General features: G+C 35.5%; 1 protein-coding gene across 2 annotated transcripts in view; it reads left to right on the top strand.

Moving 5' to 3' along the window:
* Positions 1-1083: 1083 nt before the first annotated feature.
* LOC110465442 (clustered mitochondria protein homolog) overlaps positions 1084-12712 on the top strand; it is a 38739-nt gene continuing 27110 nt past the window's right edge. The window contains exons 1-5 of one of the 2 annotated variants that reach the window (XM_021521247.1): positions 1084-1261; positions 7679-7908; positions 9867-10038; positions 11623-11766; positions 12275-12387. In XM_021521247.1, coding sequence (XP_021376922.1) covers positions 1147-1261; positions 7679-7908; positions 9867-10038; positions 11623-11766; positions 12275-12387 — 774 coding nt within the window. In that variant the 5' untranslated portion in view covers positions 1084-1146. Of the gene's footprint in view, positions 1262-7675; positions 7909-9866; positions 10039-11622; positions 11767-12274; positions 12388-12712 lie in introns of both variants that reach the window. The other variant, XM_021521246.1, reaches the window with a different exon arrangement.

Genomic DNA, 12712 nt, shown 5'->3' with positions numbered 1-12712 from the left:
AGCTAACTCTATGTTCGCACTTATTAGGAGAACATTTCAGTTTATGGACACAAAGTCTTTTATTCCTTTATATAAATGTCTTGTTCGTTCACAACTGGACTATGCTAGTCCAGTGTGGGCACCACATCTTCAAAAATATATCGACAAGATCGAGGCAGTCCAGCGAAGAGCGACAAAGTGCCTTCCGGGGATGAGAGACCTCACCTACAGTCAGAGACTTGAGAAACTTAAACTACCAACGTTGGCCTTCAGGAGATGTAGGGGAGATATGATAGAACTGTACAAAATTATAAACGAAATATATGATACAGAATGTTGTAATGCAATCACACTTTGGAAAGATGCCGCTGATCGTCACAGTAACAGAGGACATAGCAAAAAAGTATACCCTAAGCGTGCAACAATGATGCTTAGGAAAAACTTTTTTTCAATAAGAACAGTGACAATATGGAACGATCTGCCTGAAAATGTTGTCTCCGCACCAAATGTAAATGTATTTAAAAACAGGCTAGATACCCACTGGAAACATCAAGAACTTTTCTTTAACTACAAATCATTAATCAAACCATAGACATTAACATGTACCGAATAGAAATATATCTATATATGTATTGTGTAATATAAGAGTCTGGTATAGAGGACTTTCACTAGTCCTGAACCGGAAATAAACTTAACTTAAACGTTAGCATTTCATGAAATTACCACTTGTTTTTTTATGCAAATACTGCATTTTGTACCAAACTGCACCTAAAATATCAAAAAACGAACAACAAAAGAGCAAGATCAAATATGAATAGTATTTGTTTGTCAAAATCAGATCTATATTTGTGATCACCATGACATGCGAATTCAAACGGACATGTATCCTTAATGTAAAATATACTCTCTAACCAACTAGTGATTTATCTAAAAATAATCACTGTTTGTAAATAATTTGATAATGAATTCACAATACGTACTTACTATACATAATTTGTATATCATGAAAGGAAAATATATTTGCTTTGCTTCGATTTTCCATCAATAGGGAAATTAAACGAATGACGAAACGAGCTGCGTGTATTTCATTGGGAAGGTCAGAGTTCGAGATTACATGGAGAAATCTAGCAGACCGATCACACACGTGTTCTGACACCTACATCGACAATGGCTGGGATATCTGGTACCGAAGATACAGATAAAAAGGATGACATTGCACAGAAATGTACAAGGGAAAAATTGGAGCGTCCTGCAGATGACACTCCTCATATGAACGGAGCAGGTAAGAAATTTGTATTACTTGTCCGTTTGACGGCGAAACCTCGTGGTTTATCGTGTGTATTTGTTGGGAGGAACTAAATGAAATGTTGACATTCATTGACATTTCCAATGACAATAGAGAATATCATGAAAGAAACGATATTCTTTATGAATTGGCGTTTTATTGTTGTATGTTTCATGAATATATGCTTCTGTGTTTTGATAAAAACATCGCAAACGCACGACTCGATTTATGCAACAAACGCAAGTGACGAAATCAAAGTTACGAAACATTGGTTGAGAAGGCATACACTCATGCGTAATGGTCAATACATTTTACTGCTTAATCCATATCATTAAAGTACTCTCGTTACATTGCAAAACTAATGTTAACATTTTAATTGCACAAATATTGTTGCTGCCACCGGTTAACATTTCAAGGTCGAAAGGGTCGTATCTGGATCCCCGTCGTGAGCCTTGTGTTTTAAACAGCTGATTAGGGACCAACACATGGTTCCGGTTTAGGGTTTCTGTGTCCCGCTTTTACGGAGAGTAATTAGAATTGCAGACTTCAGTTCACAGTAGAAATGTTTTATTTGTTTAGGACATACATATAAGTTAAATAAGCTGAGTGTATGCAAAGAGGCCTAAAAGGGGGTAATTATATCAATCATAATTTACGACTTACTCATAAACTGGGGACCACATAAACTGGTCTTACTGCACTTGTCCAGAATTATGTCAGCACTGCAGTTCTTCATCAAGACATATTTGGGGGCTATGATAATGCATGTTAAAATTTCGAAGCGAAAGCTCAAATATGACATTTGATATAATATGGCAGATTGACAAGCTGTCAAAAAAGAAAATAAAGAGATAGTGAAAATGTGCAATTCATGTGACATTCTTGTAGTCAAAGATGTTGGTAGGTTATTACAGTGTTTTAGCAATAAGCAAGGAGCCATGTTCTCTGGGGTTGTTTTTGTGTCATGAATTTCAAGCTGCAATAATAAAAAAAAAATACCAAAATTTCCTGCTGCCTTTAGTACAGTCCAGTCCACTAAACAATCATTTCTCTAGTCTTGCATGATATAATGTGGGGGAGGCGCACAGCGTCTTTACTGGACAATTTGATCCTTTTAAGTGCATGGGTATTAATCTCCAAATCATAGATTGCAGACACAGGTCTTATGTGTTTGGAATTTTTCTGGGTGAACTACTGGAGAGAGAAAAAAATCGGTTCACTAAGTTGAATTGGATATAACTATCAACTTGTTATCTGTGAACACATTTGGCTTGGTGTGTGTTGATAAAATCTGATTTGCACCTTGTTTAATCTTTTATAGTTTTAAAGGTGTAATGGTTTCGTAGATAATTTCTTCACAAAATACCACTATTTTCCATTGGGAAGGGGGCTCGATTTAGGCTTTTTAAAAAAAAGACCTTATTATTTTTTGCTTGTAACCTGCATGTGTGAAAGGCTGTCAATTTTGTTAATTAACTTTGGAAAACATTCCTGGTCATACATTCTGTTTTCGAATAAATTATCTGTTAACCCACAACCAAGATCATAAAAGCATTTGACAAACCATTAGGCATAGAATAGTCATATAAAGACTAAAGCTGTTTTTTCTATAGTTTGCTGGGATGAATAATAATAATAATAATTTGAGGTTTTTATATACTGCTTTATCACAACCTAGTGCGTAGGTCGTCTCAAAGCGGTTCACAAATTATTATTCGTGGTTATAGGGCCTTTGCAACCAGCCAATATCTTTTTCAACTCCCTGGGGAGCATACAGTCGGTGCTGCCATTTCGGCACTCACAGCTAGCATTCTACAATTCTAGCACTGCCCAACAACGTACTCATTTACAGCCGGGTAGACTGGAACAAGCAGAGTAAAGTATCTTGTTCAAAGATACAACACAGTGCCGTGACTCGAACCCGCAACCCTTCGGTCACGAGCCCAGTGTCCTACCACTAGACTACCGTGCCTCCTATGAATGGCTAATATAAGTTTGTATTTATATTTCTGTTGTCCCCTTTCAAGGTTAAGATGTCACTTCATATGTTCATGGTATATTGAAAATGATATGAAAATCTTAATTCCAAAAGCCCTGAATAACTAATTAATCATAATAACAAGGAAAATCTATCATTGAAATTTATATCTGGATGCTAATTAGAATAGAACCTTTACAACTTCTCATTTTATGAAGCATTGTTGAAAAGATGTTAATTTTGTTCAAATAAATAAGCATCTCTCATATTTCTACCATCTTCTTTTCATGTTTTCAAATGTGTGATTGAAGCCATTTGAGCATCTTGTTTTGTATAAAAACTTATTACCCTTGCTTTTGAAAATAATCCTTATATTGATTATCTGCTTTTGTTCTACCATATTAAACCATAGCAGCCTGCAAGCATCCTCTTAAGGTTTTAATACATATAGCTACTGTACTAGCATTTTTTCAGGGTTTGAAAAGTTCCAACTTGAGCCATTTCAGATTTAATAAAAATACTGAAATTACCGGTATGGGGGAAAAAGTATAGTGCTCCAAGCTTAATAGAAAAAAAATGGTTTCCACTGTATTTTGTCCTGTAAGGATGCTTTACAATAAAGCATTAAAAAATACTGGTTTACAGATTGATTCATTTTGGCTGATTTAAGAAGGTGATATTAAGTGTTGTAAGAGTAAGTTGAAATTTCATGATCGGTAATGGTTATCATTAACTTACCTATGATCAAATAATAATTCGTTTAAAGAAATTGATCATGAAAATTAAATTCTCCATGCTGTTTTTGCGAGTTCCTTACACAAATAAAACTAACCTATGATCAAATAATAATTCGTTTAAAGAAATTGACCATGAAAATTAAATTCTCCATGCTGTTTTTGAGAGTTCCTTACACAAATTAAGCTACCCTATGATCAAATAATAATTTGTTTAAAGAAATAGATCATGAAAATTTAATTGTCCATGCTGTTTTTGCGAGTTCCTTACACAAATAAAACTAACCTATGATCAAATAATAATTTGTTTACAGAAATAGATCATGAAAATTTAATTGTTCATGCTGTTTTTGCGAGTTCCTTACACAAATAAAACTAACCTATGATCAAATAATAATTTGTTTACAGAAATAGATCATGAAAATTTAATTCTCTTTGCTGTTTTTGCGAGTTCCTTACACAAATAAAAAAATCATGGAAGACTGACTGGCCTGTAAGCTGTTTAATCCGTTATATGTTTTGTCCTAATCCGCCATGAGGCTGCAGACTTGAAAATAAATGTTCAGTGCAATCAGTGATGATGCAAACATAACAGCTGGAAATACATATTGGAAGACTATGCTGCTTGAATTTTGTTAGTATTTAGCACCGAGTTAGACTTGAAATCTTAATCACTATACTGAAAGTTCCATAATATGTACACAAAATTGTTTTGACTATATAGGTTATGAATTCTGTAGTCATATAATCAGTTTATTGGCCTAGCTGACCAGTAGTTGGCTAAGTTGATCAATCAGAATACCGCTATGATGTTTCCAAAATAAATTACATGTAGTTCCTGTTATTCATTAAAATAAATGTATATAAGTTTAGTTTCCTGAATACGTAATTCATTAAATGGAAAAAAATTCAGGATTGCTAAAATTACCAGACAACGTTCTTCCTTTGTTTAAATCTAAATTGTTAAACTACTCCATTGATTGTTTTTAATGTGCAGTGTTCCATTTAAACTGACTTCGTTAAATCTAGGTGCTATGCATTCTTATTGGCCATTTTGATTGTTCCTACTGACACACAATTGAGGTTAGATCTTGTCAGCATGCCGGCGAGGATCATTGGAGATAACCACAGTGTTCATCAAACAGTTTAATTCTCTACGACTTGTTCAATGAAAATGTTAAGAAAACGGTTTGGGTAGTTTGTAAGAGTAACATGGACAATGAGGAGATTACTTGAGTGAGCTGGATCCTGTCACTGTGTCGACTTATCAGTGTCGTTGATCACCTGTGATCTTTGGGCTCAGTGAGGTAGATATAAAGGTCCCCCCTCCAGCTTGATCTCTGCTGTACTGTGCGACAACACTGTTTCTTTGTTTGTAACAAAAATTGAACATGTGCTTTAGCATTATATGTTTATTAACACATGTTGGTATGTCTGTTTTTTTACCAAAATTTTGTACCAGCCATTTTCTCCAAAGGCAATAAAATAAAATGTATTGTACTCTAGATCTTTATGCTCATGATCAGGTCGAGTGTTTCCTTGTGTGAAGTGGTACTTACTCCAGATTAACGAATTTACGTACTTGGTCATCATCTAGTGGATATCCTTTTTTGTAAAGTCACTTGAAAGATAAAATACTTGGAAAACAACATTAACAACCTGAAATTTATGTATCAAAATGATAAACTTAAATTGTTTAAATTCACCATCCAATGTCGATAGTGATATTTAATGAGGTACTAGTAATGCTAATTTTCTATACCTGTGCACACTTGCATAAACATGTTGATGCTCATATATACAATGAAACCCTCGGTATAATACCCCTTGTTATATTTGACATCTCATTTACTGCAAACAATTCCTGAAACTTCCTGTCTCACACTTCATGTATCCCTTCATAACACCAAAATTCTGCCGAAGAAATGTTGGCAATATACTGTATATGATTTTGATAAAAACCTGTTAAACTTTGACACAGCAAAACCAGAGATTAACACTGAAGACAATCAAAAGAATCTGTATTGAAGGTTCAGAAACTAGATCGTGTTGTATCTAGGGCAACCTTGAGGTGTATTGAGAGGGTAAGAAATTGGTATAGATAGTGTGACTTGAGTCACGTCCACACTGTTACCCATCCATGGCCGGTAAACATTCCAGGAGCTCATACCTTGATGGAACAACATTTGCTTGGAAATTTTAACACAATATTTTAATATAAAAAAAATTGATACTTGACAGTGATCAAACAGAAGAACAGGATATGATTTGTAAATAGCGTTACAATAATTTGTCCTTGTCTCACCTGTGTGCAAAGAACACTTATTAAACCAGAATTTCATTAAGCAGTTTGTTTATAGCTTCCTGCACATCCAAACTCGCCATACAAAAGATGTTTTTAGTATCTAGTATCAGTTAGCAGGATTCCTATCATAACCATCAACATTCATTACATTGAAAAATTGAACTGCCCGGTGTTGGTACCAACATCATAGCAAGTATATAATGCAAACCAAAATGTAAAGCAAAATTCCATGAAGAGTAAAGTTGATGGAACTTCTCAAAATTCCATAAAGAGTAAAGTTGATGGAACTTCTCAAAATTCCAGTTGCCATTCATATTATCTGTGAATGCCATGATAGCTTAAGAAATTTGAAAATAACAAACATAACTGACTGCACTGTTTTCCAGAAATTTCACACTTTCCAAATATTAATTTCCTGACAAAACGAACGCTACATGAATCCAGAGCTGAATTTAGTATCCTGACATAGGAACAGCTTAGCACTGTTACGTAAGTGGTTTCTGATGTTACCTAAATGTATCGTAAAGATAATGATGAAGTCATCAATCCGTCTATGGTGGATGTCATATAGCTCCTATGAAAGCCACTGGATTTGGCAGAGTCATTGAGTGAAATGCTCTTCACTGGTAACTATTCATCTGCTCCGATTCAATTTCAGACATGAGGTCCGAAGGACATTGAAATATTGAAAATGTTTTCAAACAAGTCCTGTCCAGTTGATATAACTGAGAAAATTCTGACATTCTTATTTCAATTGTATTAAAAAATTCAATTCAATTGTCAGAGTTAAAAAATAGATATAGATAATGATACTCTGATGTGTAATTTCACACTCAAGCTGCTCATTAGAGGGTGACTGGCATGCCTGGGGACATATCTGTTGATACGTCATTCATGCTAGACTGTGTACCACCAGTACACACTTCCGTCTACCAAACAATAACTGATATTACCATTGGCTCTTAGAAGGACGATGTATCTTGGTCTCACTACAATGGGATCCTGAGGAGAAGTTGGATGGTGACCTCACTTTAATTGTCCTTGAAGGCTATATATATATATATATATATACACACACACTCACATGTAGACTGTTAGACGGTATCACATTATGAATGGTATAAATATTAATAATAAAAATTGGTCATAAAAAAAGAAATAAAACTGGTTGTCCAAGTTTTTCTGTATGGAACATTTGTGTATCTGAATTGTTATATATGTAATGTGTTTCAGGGGACACTGTAGGGGGGCACCATATTTTCTGGAAAATTCCCTGAAGCACACGTGAAGGGTATTAATATCAACAAGAATTGGTCATTTAAAAAAAATAAATAAAGCTGGTTGTCAAAGTTCTGTTAGTAACATTTGTGTATTTGTATTGTTATATGTTACAGTGGACATGAACGGAGGTACAGACAGCCCGCAGAGTGAACTCTCCGATGACTCTCCCTCCACAGAAAACAGCAGTCAGGAGGAAGGGGAGAGAACTACAGATGAAGATGAAAAGAAAACAGAGGTTGACGGGAAAGGAGATGCAAAAACTGATGACCAAGAAGTAGTTCTTATCCAGGAGACAGGATTTGTAGTGAAACTGTCCATTCCTGGAGGAGAAGACTTTGATTTGCCAGTAAGTATTTTACTAAAACATTATCTGTTCATTATAATATACAATGAAAATGGAGTTATCTTGTGTGAAGGTTCATGGTCACTGATCCCGGTGTGGACATGTTTGCATTGGCATTAGTTCTGAATTGGAGAGAAATCTATATATCTTTGTATGAAAATATCCACATCATGGCACATGTGGATATTTTCATGCCAATTTTGATCCTCAACACAAAAAACACCAGCATTTCCACACCAGAAAAACCTCCCCTTTTTCAGTATATTCCATTAGATGCCCAAGGGTCCTTATACTTCTTGAAAGAAGACTGCTTTTTCAATAAACAAAAAAATAAGTAGACTTTTGAAAGAAAACACTGATAAGTACTAATGCACTGTCAGCCAGAGGGATTGATTTGTCTTTATAATATTTATTGCCCTTAAAAAAGCTAATCACCATGCTTGCTCCTTTGCTTCCTATTTAAGAATAAGTTGTTGATGCCTTTCTCATTAACTCATTCACCCCTACATATTTAAACTGGACTGGCGCAGTCTTAGATTTAGTAAGGTTCAAATGAATTTAGGGGTGAATGGGTTGACAAGCACTGCTAAAGCTGTGGAGAGCCTGGTGTGATTTCAGCTGGCCAAAGGATTTATCTGGTCATTTAACCTGACCTTAGCCCCACTTAAGCCAGGTAATCAGATTAGACTGCAGGCTACATGTTGTAGAATTAAAACAGATCGTACACCAGTAACAGTTGCCTTACGCATACACACAGGTGCCACCTTCATCCACGTACTGACCCTACTGCTCCAATAGGGCTAATGCAACTGTATTTTTAATTCTGGAAAAAATGAGAAAAAAAAATGTGAATGTGTAGATTAGTATTTCCTTGGTTTGATGTAATACATGTATACGATTATTTTGTTGTTTTAAAAATGCATTTGAGTTGCATAAGTCTAAACATTTTTTCTCTCATATGTTGTATATATATCTGGTTGTTGATTTTTGGTCAATTTCTGCCCCACATCCTGATGAAAATTGTGTTACATTACATATTTTGTCGCCAAATATCTCAAATTAAAAATCAGAATAGTAATGAAAATTGAAAAAAATAGTGTGATGTTTGATCCATATGATATTTAAGTAAAATAGGCTGTAGTAAAAATATCTGGACATTTAATGTTAGTTCAATGATATTTTGAAAATATCTGGTGGGGGGGGGGGGGGGGGGGGGGGGGATGGCCTAATTATACTACTCGTAAGTCCATTACAATAGTGGCGTGGGGATTATACTGGAAACAGCTTGTCCATATGTCTGCATAATCTATGACAGATGAGCTCTATGTTTACATTAACTGTTACAGGTGAGCTCTATGTTACATTGACTGTTACATGTGAGCTCTATGTTTATGTTGACTGTTACAGATGAGCTAGCTGTTTACATTGACTGTTACAGATGAGCTCTATGTTTACATTGACTGTTACAAGTGAGCTCTATGTATACATTGACTGTTACAAGTGAGCTCTATGTTAACATTGACTGTTACAAGTGAGCTCTATGTATACATTGACTGTTACAAGTGAGCTCTATGTTAACATTGACTTACAGGTGAGCTCTATGTTTACATTGACTGTTACAGGTGAGCTCTATGTTTACTTTGACTATTACAGGTGAGCTCTATGTTTACATTGACTGTTACAGGTGAGCTCTGTTTACATTGACTGTTACAAGTGAGCTCTATGTTTACATTGACTGTTACAAGTGAGCTCTATGTATACATTGACTGTTCCAGGTGAGCTCTATGTTTACATTGACTGTTACAAGGGAGCTCTATGTTTACATTGACTGTTACAGGTGAGCTCTATGTTTATATTGACTGTTACATGTGAGCTCTATGTTTACATTGACTGTTACAGGTGAGCTCTATGTTTACATTGACTGTTACAGGTGAGCTCTATGTTTACATTGACTGTTACAGGTGAGCTCTATGGAACTTGTACAGGAGATCCACCAGGTGCTTGTGGACAGAGAGGAGTCTTGCCATCGTACATGTTTCTCACTACAACTTGACAATGTCGCACTCGACAACTTTGCAGAGCTTAAAACCATCGAGGGTCTTAAGGAAGGATCTGTTATAAAAGTTGTAGAAGGTAAGGCAGGACCTGTCATCTCTTTGGAAACTTGATTTAAAACTGTTACCAACCATTGATTACAAAATTTGAACTATTAAAAGCCTGCTTTATACTTATTGGCATATCTGTTAGAATTTGTAGTAATTTGCAAAGTTAAAACACCAAGCAGATAAATAAAAATATGTTTTTGAAAATTATTGTGATACAGCAATATTTCATCTCTGTATTGTGGTACGATACAATATACCCATGTATTGCGATATACCTGTTTTCTGATATGTCCTGAAACGTTTTCCCTAGTAATAGGTTGTGCACTGTACCTAGTTTCTGTTTCCAACATGTGTGTATAGACGTGTATAGTCTGACATTTATGAGGTCAGCAACCCCAGCTCCAGCTGTGGGTAGTTATAGCGACCATTTCTTTCTTAAACAGGAACAATCTTTCTGGAGCAGATTGTTTATATATCACTTGCGTATTTGTGTCTCCTAGTCTGCTGGATAACTGTAATCACAGAAAATACTGGGTTTATATTTTGTTTACATATCACTTGCGTATTTGTGTCTCCTAGTCTGCTGGATAACTGTAATCACCGATAATACTGGGTTTATATTTTGTTTATATATCACTTGCGTATTTGTGTCTCCTAGTCTGCTGGATAACTGCAATCGCGGAAAATACTGGGTTTATATTTGTCACATTTTCAGTGTGCAGGGTTTATTGTCATGGCCATTTGCTAATCTCCCACCATAACTTTTGGAAACTAGTTCACTCCTTGTCATTATGATGTGACCTAGGGGAGTGATATACTGGGTGCCATCGGCATGGTGTTTCAGTGAGACTGCACTATTAAGTTTGCATCAGATCACGAAGAGGCACATGCACAACACACATGGAGGCACATCCTTAAATGACCTTAGCTGTTGATAGGACGTTAAGCCCTGTACAGCCAACCAACTATATATTGGACTTGACGCATACGTCAGCCTATCTATTCGACATTCAGTCAGTTTGCATGTCAATTTGTTCAGTGCATATTCCATACAATACATAGGGCCTGCAATTGTTCAATGAATGTAAGTGTCACTTTGGATAGCACAGTTTCCTGTACTTAAATTGGGTTTCATAACCTAATATGAAGAGTTATGGCCCTTTGTGGCGCATCACTTTGTCTTGGGCATATCTCATACATTTCTAGTGCTGCCCCCTTATGGCTGTTTGTTTATGGTTGATACCAAATTTTGACTATAGGTGGAAGAGGATGGACTGATCCCAATGCTTTGCTTTGTTTTCAAAATATAGCTTACAACTTTTTGTGCATACCCTGGGTCTTGGCTATGATTTTATAGCATACATTCACAATCACAGACTCAATATAGGATAATTTTTCAAGGTGACAGAAGGGAGTTCCTGTAGTTGAACATATGTACATATCATTTCTTTATAAGTATTGCATGATGAATAAAGAACTCCTTTCTTTTCACTGATAATCAGCATATTATATACAATTTTAGGAGGCTTCTGTATCTAAATAAAAACTTAAGATTTAAAAGAAACCAAACAAGAACCATCCATGAAGTAATATTTTTATTATTAATTTACAGAACCATACACAATACGTGAAGCAAGAATCCATGTGCGTCACATCCGTGACTTGCTGAAGTCTGTGGACCCAGCAGACGCTTACGGTGGGGCCGACTGTGCTTCTCTATCGTTCCTTAATACCGTCACCTGTGGCGACATACTGGGTAAGCCGATTGGAGGGTGTAAGTCAGTGGAGGTCTTCGTTTTTCTGTTGTTTGTCATCTGTAGCCTTAATGAGGCATTTCAATATGAAAAAAGGACTCTTCCATCAATTGACCGATGCATTTTATTAACAACAACAATATAATAATCATGGTCCTAAGAAATTGAGTTCACTTTCAATTTTCAGATAGTTTCAAAGCCTATATGGATTTACAAAAATTAGTACAAGTATTTAGTAGATGTACGATAAACATTTTAGCAAACGGCATACAGTCTTCAAAGAAGAATTTTATCTACCCTGTTGTTGTTTATTTCTATGTGTTCTGATAAACTCTAATACAATAAAATCCTTCTTCATCTTGAAGTGTGTTCATGACCGCAGTGGTACAAAGTTTATATGTGATATTTTCTGTTTATATTGTAAAAAGGTAGACCGCTCAGATGATGTCCCCTTATTCTGTTTCTTCTTTACTACTTGTAATTTTCTATATAAACATTGTATATTATCAGACAAGAAAAGGAGCAAGCCGGACAGTATTGACTGTACTCCCCCAGACTACATCATGCCTAACGCCAAGGAGAGGCCCATTCTCCCCCTTCACCCGGGCATCAAGGATCTCAAGGTACTGCCTGCATCATCTCAAACACTATTACACATTTCTTTTTGACAGATTTCTTTGCATAAATTAAAGCTTCTCTTAAAAAGGATGAGGACATTTTAGTTCTTATATTATACATGTACTTCTATGTTTACCATATTTGATGATAAGAGCGCTTGGGGTAGGTAATTATAAATGTCAAGAAAAACACGTCTTCAAACAAATATGTCATATTTTGACTCCTTCATTTGATTTCTCCATTATTAAAGTGATGCATCATTCTAGAGATGGCATTAGTCACAGCTACAGCAGATAATGTAATATTGTTTTTCCTTCAATACCTGCTCAT

Source organism: Mizuhopecten yessoensis, unplaced genomic scaffold, assembly GCF_002113885.1.
Source record: "Mizuhopecten yessoensis strain PY_sf001 unplaced genomic scaffold, ASM211388v2 scaffold11077, whole genome shotgun sequence".
NCBI lineage: Eukaryota > Metazoa > Mollusca > Bivalvia > Pectinida > Pectinidae > Mizuhopecten > Mizuhopecten yessoensis.
Note: the sequence above shows the minus strand (reverse complement) of the source record. Positions and strands in the feature narration are given on the sequence as shown.